Source organism: Hetaerina americana, unplaced genomic scaffold (genome assembly GCF_022747635.1).
Source record: "Hetaerina americana unplaced genomic scaffold, ioHetAmer1.1.p SCAF_16, whole genome shotgun sequence".
NCBI lineage: Eukaryota > Metazoa > Arthropoda > Insecta > Odonata > Calopterygidae > Hetaerina > Hetaerina americana.
Window position 1 is genome coordinate 1749216 of NW_027286719.1, and position 26380 is coordinate 1775595.

The 26380-nt window shown below is 36.5% G+C and overlaps 1 protein-coding gene across 1 annotated transcript; it reads right to left on the reverse strand.

Moving 5' to 3' along the window:
• Nucleotides 1-3492: 3492 nt before the first annotated feature.
• LOC139687050 (uncharacterized) lies at nucleotides 3493-24428 on the reverse strand. The gene is made up of 6 exons (XM_071584154.1): nucleotides 24362-24428; nucleotides 15959-16086; nucleotides 14823-14996; nucleotides 13011-13171; nucleotides 9368-9499; nucleotides 3493-3891 (listed from the first exon to the last, which is right to left on the reverse strand). Exons 1-6 carry the CDS (start codon nucleotides 24426-24428, stop codon nucleotides 3783-3785), a joined length of 771 nt encoding a protein of 256 aa, XP_071440255.1. The 3' UTR covers nucleotides 3493-3782.
• Between the last annotated feature and the right edge of the window lie 1952 nt (nucleotides 24429-26380).

Here is a 26380-nt window from a genome sequence, read left to right on the forward strand (position 1 = left end):
AATGTTGAACGATGTGAATATTTGTTGCTTTATAAGATGGCAAAATTTGAACTTTCACTAATAATACAATCCATTTTCTGTAACTTGTAACTGTTTTTGTTTCAATAAAGCCTTGCCAGTCACTTACCTCTGTAACTCTAATGAACATTCATTTGCCAGTTGCTGCTGTCATGAGTACTCACTACTAACTGTATAAACAGCTTTCTGGTTGAAGATTACTATTGTGAGACAACGGAATGCCTGGTTTCAATAGAATTACTGCAGAAGAACAGGCAATTTACTCAGTGAACGATGAAGAGATGAGATTGCAGTAAGCCATGTAAGCAGTCCTATATTACCACTTAAAAGTATCATGAAATATGCAACTCAGCATTAGCTCATAGGGCTCCACACCATTAATAATCTGTGGTTAATTAATTAATTGATTGGCAGGATAAATTAAGGTCGGGCATTTACTAAGGAATAAATCATGGGTCTCACCTGCGGTAATCATCATTTGAAAAGCTTCATTTGATGACTCACCTAGTCACAGGTTTTGTGTTAATTGCCAGGGTATTAAATTGGTGACTGATGTTATTTCACTTCCCAACAGCAGAGAAACCCATTATTATCTCGGAAAGAGCAAATTTTACCATCCTGATATTGAGAATCTCCTATCATCAGTTTTCATGCTACTGAACCCAGCGAAGATGACATTAACTGTCCATGTTGGGCATCACAAATACATGCACATGCCTCTTAGATCAATTTACGAGCCAAGCTCATTTCAGAGGCTACTTTTCTCAAAATATTACATGGCTGGATCCTTTCCGGACACTCCTCTTACACTGCACAAATGTCACAATTTTTCTTCAAAGTTTGTGTACTTTTCCTACACCAAAACTCCAATCATTACCGTTGTCCAATTGATGGATCCCTTTTGGTTTCCCACAAATTACTTGCTACCTGGGTTTCCAGTCTTTCATCACAGCCCCAACTAAAGATGGTAATATAAAAAATAACCATCTCTTCCTATACTTCACACATCCCTATGATTGCAAAAAATTATGTATTCCAATGTTACAGTTTGAATTTGTAGATCTCACCATCCCAAACTCCTTCTATCTCTGCCTTTACTGTCCCTTTGTGCCTATTACATTAACAGTTAACCTTTATGCCTGTTATTCCAAAAATTTAATCTAATAATACCATTATTTTTTTCAAGGATTAAAGCCTCAGTCTTACATCACAAATACTGCCCTACGCCCTATATCACCAATTTCTCCACTTAATTCTCCACCACAAACTACCAATAATATTATGCGTGAAAAGCACATTTAACATCAGCCATTCTTGCACCCCTGTTGTCAATTGAAAGCCTGTAACATGCTATCCACCACAAGGTGACCGTTTTCTGGCATTGCAGTGAATCCTGTAGGTAGGCACTAGTTTCTGGCAATGGTGGCGACACAATTGTGAATTGACATATGCTATGATCTTAAAGCCCTTGCACATCCATTAATACTGTGAATTATATTATTTTTTTCAATTCACACTATTTTAAAATAAAATGGTTAAAATCCTTTACACTCTGCTGGTTACTGCGGATATTTTTGGAATGGTTAGTAGTATAGGATATGTTTAACCTAATGAAATTGAAAAATCTCATGGGAACTGGTGGAATTGTGATTTTCATTCAATTTTGTTTGAAGAAATTTTGTGGTGGCCCCTGCATGTCTTCATCTAGGGCAAGCAAAATACAGTCAATCTCTACATGTAGCTTTATCCATTGTTTCATTTACTTTCATGAGACATTACTTCATCATTTCATAAATCTGATGCTCAAAATTAATTTCTGGGTGATATAATAAACATAAATTCTGACAGAATACGTATATGGAAATGACCATGGCTGCACCATCAAACCCTCTTTGCAAACACCATCCAGCAACAAGTACCATGTAGATAGTTAGCAACTTCATACAGAAAGAACGTATAACCTGCTGCTTATTGTATAAGTGTATTTCTTGCAGGATTTTTGCCGATATGACTCTTGCCGCAATCAAGACTGGCTGAGACCCATGAGGTAGGTATGATTAAAAAATTTATAACATCTATTTCCAATACATATGAGCAAAAGCGAGTGATTCAATGGACTTCTTGTTTCATGTAGAGAAATTCAGGGAATCATGAATAAATTTCACATTGATGAGCGCTTGACAAATAATTGGAGACAAGGGAGCTGACCATCATGATAATTTTACACGAAAGAATAAAAAGTGGCAAGAGGCTGATATGCCCTCAACAGTGTACTATACATCACTAGCACAGTAAGTGGGAATATTTATTTCAAATAATTTATATTCTTTGGTTATTTACATAAGAAGAAAATGCATTTCATTAAATCATTGACATTGCAAGTGTGAGCCCTCTTCAATCTTCCGATATGTCTACCGCAGTCTCATGCCCTCTTGTGGGCAGTGTATGGCCAAATCAGTACATCCATATGGGTCTCGCAGTAAAAAATAATCACTTATCAAGGAAAGCTGGTAGTTATTAGTTTGATATAGTAATAATTCAAGTACTTCACGTACTTGAAAACACAATTCCGATATGTACCCTTCCAAACCAGTTCATTGTAAAAAGCTCCAAAAAGGCAACTGAAGCTAGTTTTTTTTGTTAATTTATTTTAAATTTCATATTGAGATCATAAATTATAAAAAGGCAGTTAATAAAAATATGTTTTTTTAAAAATTAACACAAAATGGCTTTCATATTATGTGAACTGACCCCAAGAGTCAAGCCCCAATTCAGTCATATACAAAGTATTATTTACTGGGAATTGATTTTTCTGAATTAAAGCAAGAATTCATTGGTATCCGATCACAACGGCTTGGGATTGTGACAATTACAAGTTCCAGGAGTCAATGGATTTCCAGAGAGGTTGGCAACCATATCACACTAATTTTTCTATTTCACTGCAAGTGGGCCAGTTTTAATGCTACAAGCCAGTGATAGGGTGGTACTGGAAATGCACAATCAATCAAAATTTTATGATTGACAAATCTAGAAGTTATTGCGACGCCAGCTGAAAGACATTTAGTAAGTATAAAATATATTTACAGTTGGAAGAAATGCCATGATATATTGAGTCTCCCCAAACCAAGTCAATAAGGAATAAACCTCACAGGGTCACCTTCACTTTGAGGAAGTTTTATACATCCAAAATGAAAGAGATCATATTTTCCAAAGAATTAATGAAACAATTCTGTGAAAAGGTACATTCTCTTTCATTTGACGGATCAATAAGGAATATTTATTCGTGAGATCACTGTTTCTTTATTTCTTTACATGAATCAGTGAGATCATAATTTGTCACTGAGTTAAAACTTTTTGTATCAGAAGTTAACATGTCAATACTGCATAAAAAACATCTATAAAATTAAAATTAATATATAAATATATATTTCTTGTTGTAAAATTTAAAAATATTATTTACATTACCGCCTGGTATGTTACAACGTCTTACTATGATAAAAAATATGGATGGAATAAACACTTAGCCTAAGCTAATCTATATCTATCCCATCAAATAAAATTGCACTTCTTTTTTCCCTCAAAATAAAAATGGCATGACTTGCCAAATACTAAATAAAAATGGCATAACTGCTGCCTTTAAAATAAAAGCGGGATGACTAAGTCCCATCAAAACAGTAATGGCATGACATAATGCCACATAAATAAGTAGTCAGTCTCAACCGCACACCAACAGTTTTGCCTCAACTCTGGAAGACATCCCCGGATTACTGCATCAATATATTCTTGAGAACTGTGTCCCTGAAGTTTTGCGATATCAAATCACAGCCGGTAACATTTATCCCACGAATGGCGGGGCATCCTCCGACCAAATACCTGGAAATAAATAATTTAATAAAATTTCACTCATTTGTTTAGAAAGGTAAAATTAAATAGGCTAAAACATGGGCTAAAGGTAAGGAACCCTTCCTTATGTCACTGACACACACATAGCTGGAGGTGAGTAACCTGCATCCTCTTTCATTCACACAATGCTTAGTAAAACTCCGACATGCCAGTTAGATTTGTTGTCTAAGGCATAACTTTATGGAATTTGCATAACATATTGTAATGAAATGAAATAATTTACTTTGTAATTCCACACACTTGATTTAAAAAAACACGACCCAGGTTTTGACATTGAACGACATCATCAGGTGGTCCTCATGAAAGCAAACTTGGTATATATACCATCAGATCAAGGGAGGGGGGTTGACCAGAGGGGGAGGGTGGATGGGTAAAAAGGTTACAATGTAGCTGGGAAGAAAAGAGAATTACATCTTTCGGTGTCAATCAAGAGTGGTAGGTCTAAGAGTGGGGAGTGGGAGGGATACAAAATTTTGTTGGCAAGTTCATCTTAGCAATGGATGCATTTCAAAATTTCCAACTGCTCCAAAGCATCGAGCCTTTGACCTTTATCTTCAAAATGAATAATTTTAGTCACAAAGTCTTTTTTGCAGGCACTTTTGATGAGGTGCTTTGCAAAGAGGGATGTTATGTTCTTATTTTTTCCACGTTTGGTTTTCTTTAATTCTTTCTTTAAATATCCATCCTGTTTGCCCAATATACTTTGTGTTACATTCTGAGCACTTTCTCTCATACACTACACTCCTCTCGTTCTTGGGGAATTTGTCTTTTGTGTGAGAGATCAGATTCTTAAGGCATTAACCACTGTAAAATGCACATTTAATTTTTTTCTTCAGGAAAAATTTTAATTGCTCTTTGAGAAATAGTCCCTAGATAAGAGTATTCTTCGCCATTTGGCAGTGGGATATTTTAAATGTTCGGGACTGTGAATGTGGCCTAATGCTATTTTTGTAAGTTTATTCCGGTAAAGTTTGAAGTTTATTAACTAGATCTTCTGAACAGCCATTGTTTACTGCTAACAATTTAATTACATTACGTTCCTTATTTACTTAAATTGAATTTTGACATAGGGATAGCGGTTAAACGGTGAATCATTGCATGATATGCCAAAAGCTTTTGGGCAAAGCAATGCGCTTAGTAGGGCAGTGCTATGTAATATTAACAATAACAATTCAAATAACTGTATCTGCACACACATGCACAGGTCTGGGTGATTAAAAGGAGGGCATAGGATCCTTTACCTTAAACCTACAAGAGTTGCTATTTATATTTTCAGCCTACCAATGAAAAGACAGTAATTTTTTGTTGAAAATGGCTCTGTGTGTTTTTTGAAGTATTCTCCATGATAATCAATACACTTTTGCATGCCCTCGAACCAATTTTTGTAACACTTTCCAATCTGATTGAGGTACCTCCAAAACATGGTTTTTGAATGCATCGACGGCTTCTTCAGGTGGCCATGCAATTTCGTCTTGATAAAAAGGAATAAAAAGAGGTCATTTGGTTCTAAATCAGGGCTGTATGGAAGATGACCCATCAATTCGATGTTCTGGCCAGTCAAATTGATATTTGTTTCAGCTGATCTGTGAGAGCTTGCATTGTCATGATCAAGAATGATTCTCTGCTGCCACTTCTTTTTCCGTACTTTTCCAGGCACTTCTGGCAAAAAAAAGCTCGTGTACCATTCTGAATTCACAGTTCGATGTTGCCACATATCCAGTTATTCTGAAGAAACAGGCGATCAATTGTTTCGATGTGCTTCATGCACGAATCACTTTTGTCGGATTAGGCTCGTCTTGGATGACCCATACGGTGGATTGCTGTTTTGTTTCGGGCTCATATGCATAGATCAAAGATTCGCCACCTGTGTAGATGTTAAACATAGCTTTTGATGCAATGCGATTATATTTGTTGGCCATTTGTTTGCACCAATGGACATGAGCATCTTTTCAAGCTTTTTTCAAATTATGCGGGATCCAATGCACACAAACTTTTTTCATAGCCATATGCTCATGCAACATCTTATTGATGCTTGTCACACTAATCCCCAAGGATGCCTCAATATTACGATAAGTCGCATGACATTCTTGCACAGCATCAATGTTTTCTGGCTCAACAGCTGCTTTTGGACAACCTTCACGACTTTCGTCGCTGAGCAAACGGCGGCCAGGATGGCATTCCTTATACCAGTGTTACACAGTGACAAAGGATGAGGCTTCATCACCAAAAGTAGATATAACTTGATCGACCCACTCCTGTCTTGATTATCCATGTGGAAAGTCGTAAAAAATCATTGCACTAAAGTGTTCACGAGTTAACTCCATTTTTTGCTGAGTCCAAATTTTCGAGTCACTGTAGACAACACAAGTTACGATCAAACGAAAAAATGCTCCGAATATAGTTAGCATTAAAAGGGTTAAATATTCAGATGGAAAAATCAGATAGCGCCAAAAGCACTTGGTGTTGTCAAGGCTCTCAAATTATAAATAGTAATCCTCGTATTACTACCTACTCGTATTACTACCTATTTATGACTTCAAGATTTCCAAAAAATGTTGTAAGTCTTGAAGGTTCAACTTCTATTCCGGCAGATGTAGTATGCTTAGACTATTGTTTTCCTGAATTTGTGTGAAACTTGGTGACCTCACTGGCAATTGGATACTTGGCCTCAAATCACTTGTTTCCATTCACAGATGAGAGTTACACCAACTTCACTGCCATTTCACTCTGGTGGTCTTTCCTTTTGGATATCTTTCAGGGGATATGCTTTGTCATACATGCCATTAATATGTACAGTTGGCAGGATGAATGTGGTCTTTGGCTCTGAAAACAAAGCCATGAGGTTCTGCCACTGACAAGAATCTTATAACACACTTTATTTCAGGAGAGGGGCATGGTGGGCAGAGTGCTGGGTGGCTGACCAGAGGGTAAGGCAATTCTAAGATTTACATCAATGGTAACCAAGCAGAAATTGTCGCTTCAGAAGCAACATCCCCAGAAACCATGTCAACTTTCCTTATGCCCAAGTGTCTCTCTCTAAAATATTGCCTCCAAAATGTGATGGATATTACCTTGCCCATCCAGACATCATAAGATAATCCAAATTTTCCTACAAATTCTGTAATAGCCAAGGTTATTTAGAGGATATATATGTCTTTGGGTTATCCATTATGCTCAGTCAATTCCTCTTCATCAACCTTATTTCACTGTGCTTTCAAAGAAAGCATATAATTTGGATGTTTCCTGACTGTGCTGAAAACATGGCACAAGAAATATAGATATATGCCTTATAATGCTCAAGTTTTTTCCCTTGGTAAATCATTACATATTTAACTTGTTAACACACAAATCAAATGCATTCATACAAAAGAATTAACTTCTTCAAGATTATGTGAATGTTCTTAGCTTATACCTCTGTCACTCCAAATGCATAAAAAAACCTCAAAAATTAAACTGATATTTTCATAGAGAACTTTTCATTAATCATTAAATCACAAGTGGATTATGACTCACTCCCCTGGATTTAGGTGAAAGGAGGGATCAGGGCAAATGAGAAAATATTGGTCCCACAGAAAGAGAAACTAGAGTGCATTTTAGGAAGTCATAAATAACGCAATAGTTGGGCAATGCATGGAGTATGAAGTCGGCTTATCTTTGGAATGAATGCCCAGGAAAAGAGAGAAAGAGCTACATAAAAATAAAGAAATCTGGTAAGCTAATATTTTCAAAATAACACTAAGTGTTATGACTCTAATCAGTGTTAACAGTGCATTACTGTTGTACTTTTAACACTAATATACAAGGTGTGATCAAAAAAAGACCAGACTAATTATATTCAGTGCATACCATTCAACGGATCAAAAGGAGAGACAGTGCGCCATCTAGCAACACATCTGAAGACTAAAACGTTTTGCGTTTGTTTATGTCGAGTCTTTGCGCAGCAGCAACGGTATGTGTCTTAACTTGTTCGTCGCCGCATGCAATGGTAGCAATGACGGAGTTAGAGAAACAGCGTGTGCACGTGAAATTTTGTTTCAAACTTGGCAAAAGTGCTACGGAGATACTTGGAATGATTCATCAAGCCTTTCTTAATGAAGCTACAAGTGGAAGCCAGTGTTTTGAGTGGTACAGTCATTTTAAATCGGGCAGAACCTTGACCGATGAAGATTGGCGAACGGGGCGGCCTGCCACTTCGACAGACCCGAACCATGTCAAGTTGGTGAACGATTTGGTGCAGGCAAATTGCCGTTTAACTGTTAGGGAGATAGCCCAGAAAGTGAACATTAGTTTTGGATCCTGTTAGACAATTTTGACAGACGTTTTGGGCATGAGGTGCGTCGCATCAAAATTCGTCCCGCTGATGCGGAGTTTTTTGCCAGAACCGGAACTTCCGTGATCCCGCAGCAACCCTACTCTCCAGACATGGCTCAATAATACATTTTTTTGCTTCCAAAGTTAAAATCAACCTTGAAAGGTTGATTTCAATCGGTTCAAGGTTGAAAGGTTCATCCTTGAACCATTAGACTCCATTGCGGACATTAAAACTAATTGCACGGTGGATCTGAAGAGGATCCCTAAGGCAGGGTTTGAGAGCTGGAAGAAACAATTTTGACAGACGTTTTGGGCATGAGGTGCGTCGCATCAAAATTCGTCCCGCTGATGCGGAGTTTTTTGCCAGAACCGGAACTTCCGTGATCCCGCAGCAACCCTACTCTCCAGACATGGCTCAATAATACATTTTTTTGCTTCCAAAGTTAAAATCAACCTTGAAAGGTTGATTTCAATCGGTTCAAGGTTGAAAGGTTCATCCTTGAACCATTAGACTCCATTGCGGACATTAAAACTAATTGCACGGTGGATCTGAAGAGGATCCCTAAGGCAGGGTTTGAGAGCTGGAAGAAACGTTGGCTAAAGTGTGTTGTCAACCAAGACATTTCCCTTGAAGACAAAAAATTCGATTAAGCTGTATCCGTTAAAATAAACAAGTTTTAAAATCAGTCCTGTCATTTTTTGATCACACCTTGTACAATACTGTTGAGGTAAAAGTTTTATGTAAGATAATCATACTCAAAGAAATACATTAAATTTAAACTAATATTTTTCATAAGCATTAGCTAGCATCATCAATTAAGATCTCTGCACAATTCACATTGGTGGCCATTGGTACAACACCCATTTGGGTGGGGGCAGTGCTGGGAATGGGACATAACTGTAGTTCAGCTGCTAAACAAAGCTGCTTGTTCAGTGGATCACATTTAGGTTGAGGGCAATTTATCTCTAAACTCAAGGAAAATATTTTCAAGAATAACTCATCAGGCCCTTATTGACAATTCTCTCACTTTTAGCAATGACCACTACACTTGGATCTCCAAGTTACACTTCGGCTGTATTTCAGTGGACTTGTCTTTTTCTGGAAACAGTTTCTTATCAGAGATAAAACCATTACCTGATGGTATCCTCATCTACATGTCGATTCCACGCGATATTCATAAATATTAGGGATTTGACTTTTCCACCAATGACCTGTATGGTACGCCATGTAACCAGGGGGCAGCTTTCCAGGTTAATATCTTCCAACCTGAAATGAAATAGCAGTGAATGAGATTATTTACGTCAAATGCATACTTGTACCCTTTGTAAATGAACACCCTGGAAGGAAATGGATATGTGTGCGTGTGTGTATGCATATAACACATAACATATATAACACCATAAACACGGAAACCAACCCAAAGGTTGGTTTGGTAGTCGCACATTACAAAAATTCACGCATCACTAAGCCCTATAGAGTGCATGAAATTCACACATCAGGGTAAGAGGGCCAGTTCCTTTCCCTGTGCCTTCTAAAAGTAATGCAATTATTTTTTAAAATAATTTATTGAACAGAATTGCACAAACACTTAAAATTCTTCAAAGTACTGTCCTTGGGCCTCAACACATTTTTCCAGCGACTCTGCTCCAAGTCAGAACACACCCTGGAATGCATCTACTGGGACCTTTCGTAAGGTCTTCATCATGGCTGATTAAATCTCTTCTAGGGACAAAAAAGGGGTTCCTATCAAAGCTGCCTTAATCCGAGGGAACAAAATGACATCTACAGGGCGATGTCAGGACTATAGGGGGGTAGGGCAGCATTGGCACCTGGTGTTTGGCCAGGAACTTGTAGCGTGTTGCAGCAAACAACTAGAGTACGAGCTTGGTGCAAACTTTCCTCATCACTAAATCTTCAGTAACAATGGGAAACATAACAGTAGACGACAAGTTCAGTTCATTGGCGTCCATGATACCCAATCAAGGGTCAAGAGTCTAACAATTGTCAAACACGAGCCATATTGTTCTCAGTTTTGCTGTTTGATGGACACCCAGAGCATTGCTCGTCGTGAACCTCTTCCCGGCCCTCCTTAAAGGCCTTGAACCATCTCAAAACTTGTGAGTACGATGGACCAGAGTCTCTATAAGCCTCGTGAATCATTTTCACCTTCTCAAGAGACTTTTTCAGTTAAGCACCAAACTTAGTGATTATGTAACGTTGCTAGATCATAGATATTATTTGTGACATGGTTGATGCGCTGAGGTCTACAATAACCAACATCCTGGCGCTTCCACAGCTTGGAGAGCACTGAGACTGGTTTTGCGGCAGAGCTTAGTGTCTACCGCACCTAGTGCAAGTGGTTTTATCCCACTCTGATCAATAGGAGCGACGCAGGGAATTTAATTGCATTACTTTTGGAACAAACCCTATATGGTTCCCCAGGAAGACCTGGCACCCAAAAAATCACAAAGCTTAGTTGGATCTGCAGGTGCCCAGAAAAGCTTGCCCGGGAATCAAACCCAGGCCCTCCAGTCAGTAGTCCAATGCTCTATCCCTGACTAACGTGACCCAAAAGTATTTATACATGTACATAATATATACATAAAAAATATTTCCGGTCAAGGAAATATTTTTTACGTTCATGATTTGCCTGATTCCGCCTTCCCCATGTCACCTGTGTTCGTCCTTTACATATGCTCCTATCCATTTTCCTTATATCTATTTCCTTGTTGAATGAATATATATATTTATAAATATAACTTATGTGAAAGTGTCTGGCGGATCTGAATAATAATGATAAAGACTTAGCACTAGTGGACAAAAACACAGAAACACACAAAAAAAGAAAGGAAACTTGCCAGTTTTCGAATTTTCAGTGGTCCAAGACACCTTTCTCAAGGTAGAGACAGAAGGAAAACTCTGTCTATGTCTCTGTATATCGATATATATATATATATATATATATATATATATATATATATATATATATATATAAAACTATATATATATATTCCTATATATATATATTCCTATATATATATATATTATATATATATACATATATATAAATATATATGTATATATAACTATATATATATAGTTATATAATATCGATAACATCTAGTTAAACCTACATGCACACACACATACACAATGCTCTCGGAATAAACCTTACACATAAATAATTTCCTTGACATAGAGCATATTGTTGCATAATAAATTAATTCATACGGTGAAATTATTTCGCCTAATTAGTGGTTTGAATCAAGAGTAAGATATCAAAACAAATATGTTCCTAAAGCAAAGTTGCATTGTAATGACTGCTAAGCCATATAGATCAAAAGCATCTTTAGTACAGAAATATATGCTTCAGGACATGATAAATCAAAAATTTATTTAAAAATTGGCTATGTACGAGGGTCATCCGGAAAGTAGTACCCGTTCGTGAAATAAAGACACAAAAGTAAATATTAACAAACATAAAAAATTTTATTTGAAAGAGGATACTTTAAACTACTTCTCAACATAATCTCCAAGCAAATTAAGGCATTTGTCATAACGTGTGACAAGTTTCTGTATTCCTGCTGCATAGTCCTTCGCCGCCAGCTCATTGAGATACGCGAGGGACCAATCTTGCACAAATTTTTGCATAATGCAGATGGTGTTTAACAATTTCATGAACAATTGTTCGAGAAACATTGGGAAAATGCTCACAGATGTCATCAATTGTGACGCGCCGATCGTTCCTCACGAATTCGTCAACTGAGCTCACCAGTTGGTCTGTAATGACAGACGGTCTCCCCGAACGCTCATCGTCGTGTGTGTTCCCCCTCCCCATGTTGAAGTTGCGACACCACCGCCGAACAGACGACTCGTCCATTACATTGTCTCCATACACCTCCTTTAATTGGCGATGAATATCACATGGGCGAACGTTTCTTGCATTGAGGAATTTAATCACTGCCCTCACTTCACAACTGGCGGCGTTCTCAATTTTTTTAAACATTGTAAACAATCACAGAAACAACACAGGCAATGCTAGCGTCACGCAACTTGGCTCAGAGAAGGCAGACAAGCCACTGAAGCTATCTGACCTCGTCCAGCGGCTACTCGCGTCGTCAGCACTTCATGCGGCACGAACGGGTACTACTTTCCGGATGACCCTCGTACATTGACTTAGGCACTTTGTTGGAAAATTTTGTACTTCAACTACACAAATTCAATGAGCATAAACAAATACTTACAAGTATATCAATTAAAATTCTATTTGAATAAAAAGAAAACGTATCATATTTTTATCTCGAAATTGTTTTGAAATCATAACTGACATTTAAGAGATAAGGAAAATCACCCACTTCACATATTAGAACATTTGCATTGACTCATCATCACGCTTGGCATCAAATGGCTAAATTTATAGATTCTAGCTACTGTTTAGGTACAAAGAATGAGTCAAAATTATTAATATATATATATAATCAGTTTCAACATTAAAATTTTTCTACCATTGAATAAGGCATAAATTTTTTTGGTTTTTAACGCATTAAGCAACCAGGCATTGGTGCAAGTTTCCAGAAGTTGGCTCATTTGTCCAGTTGCAATCAACCCACCACGTCGCTTTTTTTTGCATACTAGTATGCTCCAAGGTGGTTAGCACATTTTCTTAATTGATTTGCTTTTTTCCATGCAAAGAATGTTTAAAAGCAGAAAACACTGTACAAGATTTGTTACAGCATAGCAAAGGGAATTTGATATATGTTTTAAGTTTCACTCTTACCAACGAAATATCTCAAAAAAAGGCATAAATGCCCAATCACTTGGCAGGCATTCTGAGAAATCGACCTTTTTCAATTGCTCAGGGATGAGGTTTGTGCTGAGTAAATGTATAAACCGGTTATTCACCCACTGATTCCTAGCCAGGCACAGGACTGTGATGTGCTAATAGGAAAAAATGAAGTCCAAAATTACTACATAATAGTAAATTCTACATGTTAAATGCCTTTAACCATTCTAAAAATTAAATGAGCTTCATTGTGAAAAAATTCAATGCTAAAAGCACATGTATTTATGTAAGTCACTCAATTATCCAAAACATATTCTGCCTTTAATGCTTTATGTAAATTTAAGCAGCAGGAGAACAAATAGCAGAAATAGTCCTGCCCCAGGAATTATTATAAGCTTAATTTAGATGGTGCTTGAATTCCTCATGCTATTTTAACTGGGTGGAAGTAACTTTTTACTGAGGAACATACATACTTAACTGACGAAGAATTCATTTTTTAAGTCTGATTTGAATATAACTGGAGATTTTATCTTCCAAAATGATTTCAATTTTGTACCAGCAACTTGATGGATATGCACTGCATGATACATCGAGAAGACTACAACATAATAAACTTTTAATAAAATTAACAAATATTTTCCAAGAGAATTAAATTAGCATTAATCTGCAAAACTCATAGTTTCTGCACATCAAAATCATAATCATACTGCATACTCTCTATCCACCACTTGTAACTGAGCAGCCTGAGACATGAACACGCTGCGGATAAGTTTCATATTCCTCCAATCTACTCTGATATTCTGTAACACATTCATTAATTTTATCCAATTCACTCCATCAAACGCTTTATTGAAATTGTGAAACAGACAAATGTATCCTGATTGCATTCCATATTCCTCTCTAATAGTGACCGCATTAGAGAGGAACATGGAATGTGGAACTATGGCATCATATTTGCCTATCCCCTTCCTCTACCCAAACTCATCATCCCCAAGTTAATCCTTGACCTTACCGTCAGCCCTCTCATTTTAGACAATATATTTCATGATCCTGAGATCCCCTTTGACTGCATGCAAAATTGAACTTATTGGCCTGCAGTTCTCACTCAAGTATAATCCAAACAGGCCTTTCCCTTTTTTGTAATATGAACAATAGCCCTTCCAGCAAATTTCCTTGCTCATAAATGAATACCACACCAAAAATTACTCCTCTAATGTTTTCTAAGCTCTTACAGTATTTCCATGGGAAAATCATTTGCCCCCACAGCCTTGTTTGATTACAATTCCCTTGATGCCCTTTCTTATCTGGCCATCAGGTAAGTTTGGACCCAAGCTATCCTTGTATATGTCCTCTTTCAATGTCTAAGCTTGTTTGCCTTATGTCTTTCCAATAGAGTTCCCCTATATATTCCTTCCATTTCTCTTGAATCTTCCTTGGTCCCATTAATAATTTTCCTGAACTAGGTCCGTTCATTATAACAGGTTTTCCCTTTTAATTTCCTGACAGTGCATTAATTTTAAGACGAGTAAATGGAATTTCTAAAATGGAAATTTTAAAGAGATTATCAGTTCTCCAGTAGACTTTCTAGTGCATTTACAATCCACTCAAACCACCTTCATCTGGACATTGTAATCAGGATACATGATTAGACTAGACACAATACAATATGACCAATACAATAGACCTGCAAACAGTTATCCATAAATCTAGTTTAACTTATCACTGTTGAGTTTTTAGGATACATTGTACCCATTTATATTTTTTATTAAAATTAATTTAGAGCACGAAAAGCAAATGAAATCATACCCTGAGGAATCCGATTTGCCTTACTCCACCTAACGACAAATGGGATGAATTGGTCAAGTAAATCTTCTCTATCCTCTTATTTTTTTTAAGAAGGGTAGCAACGGTCAAATCTGACAACCCCCTTACGCCTATTAAGTTGAGTCTTGTTAAGTTACGGGTTTTAGGGGCAACAATCTGAAATATTGAATAAAAGGAGTTATTTAATACTTATGCTTCAACAATTAACACAAATGTCACAAACACTGATTCTGTTGGTTAATTAATTCAGGTTTAAGGTAAATTATATAACAGTTGGTCACTTGGCAATCCTTCAGGCCTGCTTTGATCTAAATATGCAATAAGTGAATTTATAGTTAGGGACTGAAGTGTACACATTTGGCATTAACCTGTGAACCTTGAACCTGTTAAAATTTTGTCATGAAAATAAATTTTACCGTGAAAAACATGGTTAGTGTAATATTTATGATGAAATGAGTAGAAAAACAATCAAAGTAACATTAACCTCTTTCCCATTTTGACTCAATTAAAAGTTGACTTCATTGAAAATAAATTGGCTGCAAACACTTGACAAAAGTAACTTGAAAGTTCTAAGTTTAAACTAGAAATCATTATCCTCTATTGAGGAGCTAAAGTCAGTAATAAAAGGTTAACCACCCCAAATAAGTCTCAAAGTATCATCAGTAAATGCATTTATCTCTACAGAACTAGGGGCCATTATCACACAAGAAGGAAAAATAGTAGTGTAGGAGGGTGATCTGGGTGTTCTTCAGGAAATTCTGCAAAGTACTCATCAACAGCCTCAATCGCTTATTGAATTGACGAAAAACGTTGAGCAAGGACATTTTTTAGTTTTTGGAAGAGGTGAACGTCTGACAGAGCCAAATCCAGGGAATAAGTTGATTCTCCAGCACTTTATAAAGCAAATCCCTCAATTTTCCCATTGCCAAGACACTTTTTTTTTGGGCAGGTGCATCATTCTCAAGGAATATGGTTCTTTCCTCTGCAAGCTAGGCCTAACTTCACCAATTTTTAGGTCCAGTTCAGTTAGAAGGTGAGAATAGTACTCCACAGTTAATGTTATACCTTTTTCAAGATACTTGATCAACAGTATTCCGTTCAAATCCCAAAAAACTGACCCCATGACCTTTCCTGCTGATGGCATCATCTTTGCCTTCTTCAGAGCTGAAGAACCAGCCTCTATCCACAGGATGGATAGTTGTTTCGATTCCAGTGTGTGTGCTGGCAAATTCAGGTTTTATCCATTCTCACATTTTGACGCAGAAAACCCCTCCTTTTTTCTGTTAAACGTAGCAAACACTGTTTGGAAAGTGCTGTCCTAATGCATGTTTGATCCACAGTGGGTACACATGGCATCTATCTTGTGCCAAACTTTGTAATGTAAAAGATACCACATGCAACATGTAACCACCCGTTTTTTGACATCTCTACAGTATTAGTAACTTCAAGCATATCCGTACTCCAATCTTCCAAATATTGCACACATTTTTGGTGATTTCCAGGGTGATTGCACTTTTCGGATGTCTTTTCAGAGGCTTTCGAGGCAACATTTAAAATCTGCTGCTCATTTCTTTGAGTTGGAAATTGAAGGAAATGTATCCATACAGATTTACAATCCTTGAAAAAATTTTGGTCAGCATTAAACCTTCTTTACTGAAGGATTTTATCACAGCACGATATTTGATTTTTTCATTCCTAACAACACAAGCACCACAACTGCTTCAAAGGACTGCCAACAGCAAGATGCAGGATGAATGGCTTGCTGTTTCAGATGGCATCAACTCGCAGTCTTGCCAAACTGAGAGAAAAATATCATACAAGTAGTGATGCCATCTACAGATGAGACTGAGAACTTAAGAGACCACTCTTGTATGCATCTGGAGTATGCAGTACAAGTATGTATCCACACCTGTAATGCTCAAAAGAAAATTAGTTTCAGAAAATTGAGGTGATGACATTGAACTGATACAAATGAAATATATTAGTATTCTGAATAAATATAACTGCTATTTTCCACTATTTACAAGTAAAATATACTTCATACTTAAATTGCCTGCGATTTCTTTGTGAGCTTCCCACCACAATCGTTTAAGTTCCCTCCTCTTCCCTCCCTTATTTCGGGTACCGTACCCTTCCCATCCTCTCACTTCCCCTAACTCACTCTTCCCACCACAACAATGCCGTTTGATTAGCCATGCACTTTAGTTCACTTGCGATTCGATTACGATATATCTACATTGAAACCTAGGTAGTAAAACACCATAAACACAGTACTCAACCCTAAGGTCGGTTTGGTAGGTGATGGTAGAGTTCACCCAGTACTAAGCCCGACGGCGTGTGCAATTCACACATCAGGGTAGGGGGGCCAGTTCCTTTCCCTGTACCATTGCCGGTTATTGTTTCCCAGGAAGATCTGGTATCCAAGAAATCACATAGCTTAGGTGGAGCTGCAGGTGCCCCGAGTGCCTTGCCCGGGATTCAAACCCGGGACCCTCCGGTCAGCAGTCCAAAGCTCTACCCCTGGACTACCATGACCCACAACTACATAGTATTTAAGTATATTTTTAATGATAGAAATATGCAATTATATTTGTTCATATTTTTTTAGACAAATGACTCCTGGCTATTATTTATCCAGGTGGTTTATGGAAACTACAGTAAAAACTGACCATAACCCTTAAGTCCATATTTCTAAAGTCTGTACTTCTAATACCACAGCACAAGTCATCAACTATATTACTGAAATGTTACACTATTTTAATTCATAAAAGCTTACACTGTCATCTAAACCAGGAATATTAATGAATAGACACACTATCAAAAGAACACAAATTAGATAACAAGAACAATGATACTTTAGATTATGACATTGAACTTCAAGTTAATTAATTGATACATGATTCACCAATCACAAGCACAAATCACAATCTAAGAGAGCAAGATATTGATGAAGAACCTTGTTCACATGTACTAAAATATTACATTTTTTCAGAATGGCCAAAATCTGGTATTAAGAATTTATTTTTTAAGTCTGATTTGAATATAACTGGAGATTTTATCTTCCAAAATGATTTCAATTTTGTACTAGCAACTTGATGGAAGCTCATGCTGCAAAAAGTGCATAAGATTCACTTTGGTTTCAGTTAGTGCACGTCAAAATTTTGCTTAGTACTAAATTTGCCAAATAGGCTCACTCACTTTGAAATATTTATTTGGACCCTATGCAATTTTGAAAAGAAATTACTGAAATGCTCCATTACTTGTAATTACAAGAGTTAATAAAGCAAGAATTTGGTTGTGATAAGCTTGTACAAAACAAAGTGAAGTTAACTATTTTCTAACAATAGAGAAGGACATCTGAAAATGAGAAGAGAAAAATCAATTTCTATTTAAGTAAAATCAAAACTTTTTGAGACATGTTGTACCTTTAAAAATACCCACTGACAGCAGCCAATTATTATTTTGAAATTATTTAAAATATTTGTGAAACAATAGGAGGCTTCAAGCATTTGGTTTACATCAGACCAGGTCAAATGGTGAGCACAGTATTTACACAAAACCACAGATATCAACTTAAACCTTGCAGATATACACAAATTGATAATAAAATTTGATATTTAGTTGCAGATACTCTGTTGATAAGTGTCCTTAAGTCAAACATCCAAAAATAACAAAATTGTTGGCTGTGCAAATTTCCCTCTTCATACAATCTGTTCTATGTTAGCCTTTATAGAGCAGTCAAAAGCAAAATTTATCACACAAAATACATACCCCCATCTGGCTAGCTGGAACTGTATTCCAGTCAATGCCCTTCAACTGGCCTAGATACGTATCGACCATGTATCTGCACTCAGTCAGGCCTGCTCTGAGATTAAGTAGGTCACAGATGTCTAGATATGGAAAGATATAAGTGAATACAATATCTTCGACGAGCAAATCCGTTAGGCTAGGCATGGTTCCAGGGATTAACACCACCTATAATAATAATCATATTATAAACGTTTGGAGTAAATGCAGGCCAACCAGACAGAAGGTAAATTACTTTCAATTTGAGATTATTATAACCACTAATATCCTGCAAGCAATACGTATTAAGATCTGAAAGGTGTAAGACATACCTTACTTGTACAGAAAGTCTATTAACTTCTATGACAAATATTTATATAATTAATGAAATGCAGATACCACTTGTAGCTAGGATGGCCAAAGGTTATTGCCAGGGTGTTTCCTGGATTCATTTTTTTCAGGAGTAATAGGATTTCATGCTCCAGTATGGTCTTAATGGAAAAATTGCTATTCTTTTTTTATTTACTCACAAAATGTTGCATAATTTGACAGGGTGCTGTTTGACACTACTCAAACCTAATAGAGCTTTCACCCATGCAAGCATTCTGCAAGATATGCAATTTGTCTGGCAAATATTCCCTATTGCTTAAGATTTATTCTGAAATACCTATGTATTCATCGATAATTCTCCAAGTCCTTAAACATAAAATTTCCACTAGCATTGTTTTAGGAAATAAATACCCTTTGCACTGTCAGCTGTGTTGCTCTCGAGACCCCTGATCTATTTTTATGCCTTTGATATCAAAGTTAGTCCAAAGGGTGATTAGGTCCACAAGTTCAAAATATTTCACAACATGAATTCTTTTTACTGATATTTTATATCTTCATAACCTTCTTCATACCTTTGTCCACTTGTCAAAATTGACAAAACATATTCCCATTCATCAATAATATAACATGCTTTTTCATTTTGATAAATAGTGCATCCATTATAAATGCAATCAAGATAAAAAGCAAAACATATAAACTAACACAAAATAAAATCGTACATGAAATAAAAATTCCAATGAAAAATTCATCAATAATCTAAGGCGGGTTTGCAAGTGTCCATGAGTATATCCTATTCCTTTTACTCTGGATAAAATTTGCTTTCAACTGAGTCTGTAACCAGTTATACAAATGAATGTTTACATTATAAAATGAGTTGAAGTCCCAATACAATATAGAGTATGTAAGTTCACATTACCTCTAATGGCATTTTTATGGATATCAGACCTCACTGGTTAAGTTTGTAGATTAAACTAAAACAGGATATGACTCGATAGCTAATAATAAAAGACGTGCAAGGATCACCTGGAAGAATGACAGCTTTCTTAACATATTGGTGGAATAGTAGCAAGAGAACCAACTTGAGCAGTAGTAGGATTTATTTAACATCCCGGGAATGACCCTGTTACTCCACAACATAATTCATGCAATTGAAAAAAGGCATGATAAAGTGTTATACAATACTCACTTGGAATGGGAAATTTCAGCTTTCTTAACATATTAGTGGAATGTGTGGCAAGTGAACAAACCTTAGTAGTAGTAAGCTTTATTTAACATTCCGGGCATTACAAAATTACACAACATTCAAGTGACCATAAAATAAGGCACGGTGAAGTGTTAGACGATACTAACTTGAAATGAGAAATTTCAGCTTTCTTAACATATTAGTGGAATGTGTGGCAAGTGAACAAACCTTAGTAGTAGTAGGCTTTATTTAACATTCCGGGCATTACAAAATTACACAACATTCAAGTGACCATAAAATAAGGCACGGTGAAGTGTTAGACGATACTAACTTGAAATGAGAAATTTCAGCTTTCTTAACACATTAACAACATTACTCAGTTTAATATAGATCTGATGAGGCTCTCCCTGTTGAATGTTGTATCCATACAAATATTCAGTACTTCCGTAGATTTAATTAAAAACAACTGTGGGAGATGCCACAACAGTTACTTTTAACGAAGTCATCCGCTAATGCACATTAGTTATTTTTCCTCCGAGACTGACTACAATGTGCTGTTTGTTTCAGCATTTAAATGTGAATTATTAAAATCAAGTCATTACTTAGCCTGTATTTAGGTATTACTAAATACTGCCATCATATTTTCCAGATTTTTAAAGTTATGCACTTAATTAGCATTATCAGCATATAAAATAGATTTAGATTTCATATTACACGGCATATTGCTAATCATGATAAATAACAGAATAGGGCAAAGCACAGAACCCTGTGAGAAATAAATATGTCCATTGAAAAGGATGAAGCAAGACATATTCCAGCACCACATTTTATATGTCCTTCTCAGGCTTGTACAAATGCACACATTCACATTGCCAATTTGCTGCCTTTGTAACAAATGACCACTGTTGCTAGGAAAACTCAATAATTCCTTGGAAAATCCAAGAGGTTTGGAAAAAGTTTACTTTTAGTAAGCTTCATCTCTCAATAGACTGCTGCTTAAGTTTCAGCTACACCTATCACTTGGTTTCATTTGTGTAGTTGATTGAAGCAATAAGCTTTTGTTTATTTAGAGAAATGAAAAAAATATACAAAGCATTGATTAACACTACTGCTTTAAACACTACTAACAATTACTATTAAAAGACTAATATGTACGTAAAAAGATGAGCCTTCGTGACAGGGACTTATATAAATATGTAAATGAAAGATCAGTTGAAAGTTTGATTTTGAATAGGATAATGAATGATTCCAAAACTTGGTCGCGATGAAAAGAGGATAAACTTAGGCTGGGAACATTGGAAGTCCATATTTGTTACAGTTTTAGCATACCAATCCTGCATTTTATAAACAATTGACTCATATTTACAATGCTTGTGTTCATGGTATGAACATACTGAAATATTGTTTAAAACAGAAACTGGTGTCGTCACTTTTCATGTTGAAATTCCAGCAGGTGTTGTGCCAGAACATACGAGGGTCATCCGGAAAGTAGTACCCGTTCGTGCCGCATTAAGTGCTGACGACGCGAGTAGCCGCTGGACGAGGTCAGATAGCTTCAGTGGCTTGTCTGCCTTCTCTGAGCCAAGTTGCGTGACGCTAGCATTGCCTGTGTTGTTTCTGTGATTGTTTACAATGTTTAAAAAAATTGAGAACGCCGCCAGTTGTGAAGTGAGGGCAGTGATTAAATTCCTCAATGCAAGAAACGTTCGCCCATGTGATATTCATCGCCAGTTAAAGGAGGTGTATGGAGACAATGTAATGGACGAGTCGTCTGTTCGGCGGTGGTGTCGCAACTTCAACATGGGGAGGGGGAACACACACGACGATGAGCGTTCGGGGAGACCGTCTGTCATTACAGACCAACTGGTGAGCTCAGTTGACGAATTCGTGAGGAACGATCGGCGCGTCACAATTGATGACATCTGTGAGCATTTTCCCAATGTTTCTCGAACAATTGTTCATGAAATTGTTAAACACCATCTGCATTATGCAAAAATTTGTGCAAGATGGGTCCCTCGCGTATCTCAATGAGCTGGCGGCGAAGGACTATGCAGCAGGAATACAGAAACTTGTCACACGTTATGACAAATGCCTTAATTTGCTTGGAGATTATGTTGAGAAGTAGTTTAAAGTATCCTCTTTCAAATAAAATTTTTTATGTTTGTTAATATTTACTTTTGTGTCTTTATTTCACGAACGGGTACTACTTTCCGGATGACCCTCGTACAATAGAAAGAAGAGCAATAAAGTGGATCAGTCAAGAAAGGAGCAGGATTTTAAGAAAAAGTCAGCATTTGACAGTCATAACATCATTTGAAGAGCACATTAAAATGATAACTGTTTGGAAGTTAAGCATTAAGAATTGTAAAACTCTCAAGTCTAAAATGATTGAGTTTTATGAAAGGAGGAACAATGAGATAAGTGAGGAGAAACTATGAAAACAGCCATGGCAAAATGAGAAGGTAAAGATGAAAAACCACAGCATAAGGATAAGCAAATCATACGTACTGGTAAATTTATAATTTAATGGGAAATACTGCTTGAAATTTGGGAAGTAGTAATAATAATACATTTGGTCCAAGGATCAAGATTACCTAATATAGAACAAGTCCGTATGTGAGGTATTGGTTCACGCACTTCACAAGTCCCTGTCAGAAATAAATTCATCTGTAACATAATAAGTACATCAAACAAAAGGTGCTTCACTTTTTACTTCAGAAGCATAGTACTGCAAATGTCTTTCAACTCGTAAGACAATGTAAAGTCTCATTGCATGAGAGTCAAGCGATGAGGTTCTTGTACACACAATGAGAACATACAATCTATCGTGGCCTCAAGTGAAATGACAATGAGCATCATTTTTTCATTATTGATAACATTCTTATGGGTTGGTAACAAACCCTACAAAATATAACTGCAGGGAAAATGTCCCATTTAAACAAATGATATGATTAGGTGCTGGAAAATGCTCATTTGCAATCAGTGTAAGAGCCTTTGTCTGTAGTTTGAATATGGCAGATGCATGAGAGGAGGAACCCCAGAACAGAGGGCCTATGTAAGATGAGATAAAAACTCACTATGACATAGCACATGCAGAACATCCTAAGAAACAACATATCTCATTAAGAGGCATATATCACTTAGCTAGGAAGCCAAGGTACTGATGTGAATAACCAAATTTAGGGAGGCCGTTAGATACACTCCTAAGAATTTCACACTAGATGACTAAGGGATTGGCTCGTCAACCATAACATCATATTAGAACACATTTTTATTTTCATAACAGATTTAGGACTTCTCAACATTCAGGTTTAATAAATTTTTAGAATAACAGAAGCTGATGTAGGCAGACATACTGATGCATTGATTTAAAACATGTTCAAAATAGTAGGAGAGAGAATGACAAAATCATCTTATAATACTAGCTGAGCACCAAGAAAAATACCAGAGACCATTGCCTTATATAATTAATAATATGGTCACCAGAACAGAAGCTTGGGGAAGACCTTGAGACATTAGATTTGCTGAAGATGGGTAACACCCTCCATTAATCTTAATAGTAACTTCATGAACCCTGTGGTATAAATAAGACCGAATCCAGGTATTTGCATTGCCACCAATCCAAACTTTCTTCAATAGTAGCAAATGGTTCACCCAATTGAAAGCTTTCCTGGGATCAAATGACAAAGCAACTACTGCTAATTTATTACCCTAAGCATGTAAAATATGATTGAAGTTCCGACCAACCCACTTCCCGGCCTAAAGTTGTATTTGTTAGCATTCATGGAATATTATTTTTGAATAATCATTAAGAATTATATAATGGCTCAAAATAGTCACTTATATATCTTTCAAAACACATTTTCCAAAAGTATTTGAACATTATACAGATAGTCAATTTCGGGTTGAGAGTCAAATGTAATGCTAAAATGGAAACGTATTTCTTTGCTGTCTGGGTAGCTACAGTGATAGGCTGGTTATTGGGTTTTTATAGGAAAACATTTTAATCAGCAGCAGTCTGTTCATGATATATTTTCGGACCATCGAACTGCACACTTCTAAGCCCTGATTAGAAATTTAAAAAAATTATCCTTCAACCCTGTACCAGTTGTTACAATAACTCATTATTTGGCTCTGCATACATTCATCCACCTCCCTTAATTGATTTCAAAATTCTATTCCTCCTGCTATTTCACCTTCCCAACATCTTCCCTCTTATTACCATCTTCCACATCCCATTGCACCTCCTGGTATCTCTTTCCTTCTTTTGAATTTACCCAAACAGCCATCTCTCTTCCCAACAATGCCTTCATAGTTTACTTTCCTTCAATTTGATTTGCTAAATTCTTCACCACACCACCATATCAGAAATCTCCAAACCTATTCTTGCCTAAGCAACCTAGTTACCTGAAATTTAACTTAAAAGAAACAAAGATTGAAAAACAAATTTCATATAAATTTTCACTAGTCTTTTCTACAAGTTCCTACTCCTCTCCCATCTTCCTCCAAAACACTTCCTATATTAGTAAACAGCTCTAACTGCCCTTATTTATATGACCAAAGTTTAACACTTATATTAGCCTTCATATTCCTTGAAAAACCTTTGAATTCATTTCCTTGTGATTGATTCTCATCTAATGTCTATCACAATGCTTCTAACCCTTAAGCAAATGTAACTGTCTAACTTTCATCATCCACAAATTAACAGATCTGAAAAGTTCCTCGCCTACTTTCATTACTGTCTCCAGCCCTTCCCTTAACATTTTCTCCACATATATAAGTAAAAGAACAGGTGATGGTGTACATTCCTGTCTTATTCTCCTGCCTAGCATCGCCCATCGCAACTTTCCACAGGCAATTCTCACTATGCCATCTGAGACACACGGGTTCCGGAGAAGTAATTTATCCCTCCAATTTTCGGCAAAATGTTCACTATGTGGGCCCAGTTTACTCTGCCAAACTTTCAAATGCATGAAACATACAAACACATTATCTTCGTTCACGCTCGAGCCCTCGTGCCGAGAGTTCAAAATTCGAGAGAGAGAGAATTCAAAATCTAATTGATATTCTATAAATTAATCAAGTTCACTTAAATCCATTATTCTGCTGATAATAATAATTGAAAACTTTGTCACTTCTTAAACCAACAGTCCTCACATTCTGATGCTTTTCCCTTTTTCGGATGGAGATCGATTTTGTTATGACGAAATTTTCCCGCCAAATTCTTACCTCATATCAAGGCCTTAAAAACCCTTACTTTTCCCTAATGTACTACCATTTCCCATGGCCTACTTCGATTTCATTCACTTAACTGCATTTCCTATCTCACTGTCAAAGCTGCCACATGGATCTAATTTATCCTGTGTTAACTTCTATTTCATAACAATAGTATCTAAGCTCACTGCCCTCCTTTCTTCTACCATATATCTCCTCTGGAAGTTATTTCCACCTTACCAGAACCTATTTTGCTTTGATTAATCTTTTATCCGTGGTAACCTTCTACCGTGCAATCAGATTTTAAATTCCCTGAATCTAGACAGTTGTTCTTTTACAGTAACCGCATGGCCATTTGGCCCTCCTCTGCAAACCCTCCACATCTTCGCCCTGAATTTTCCATGACATTCATTTCGCCCCACTCATTTCTCACCCTAGCTATTTTTACTGTCATATAAATTTCGATCAAATGTAAGAAACTAAAGAATATTACATTTTCTTCTTTAATTATAGAATTAAATGACATGCACATCTACGATGAATTTAACCAACAGGGCAACTTCATGTTTGAAATCCCTAAGTTCCACTAATGCGAATATAATATATATATACTAGAGCAGATAGGCGTCACACTACTTCTAATACACCAAAAACCTATAGCAGTTCTCAACCAAATTTTAGTCACCGATAAATCGCAAAATATCACCTAAAATTAAGTTAACAGAGAAGTAACATGCTTGCAATAGGTAGAAGAACAATTTTAAATAATAAACAGGTGGCTGTCAACAAGTGATAAACCTTACCGGCAACTAATATCCGCAATAAAGAGATTGACAACACGTTGTGTACAACTGTACCAGAAGCCGCGAATTATAGAGTGAAGTCGTTCACTAAGAAAGAAAATATCGGTCACTACGAATGAATGAATCGGTCACTACGAAGAAATTAATCGTTCATGGAGAATGAAAGACTCGTTCATTGAGAAAAAATGAATCGTTCACAAAGGACGATTGCTGGGGCAATATGA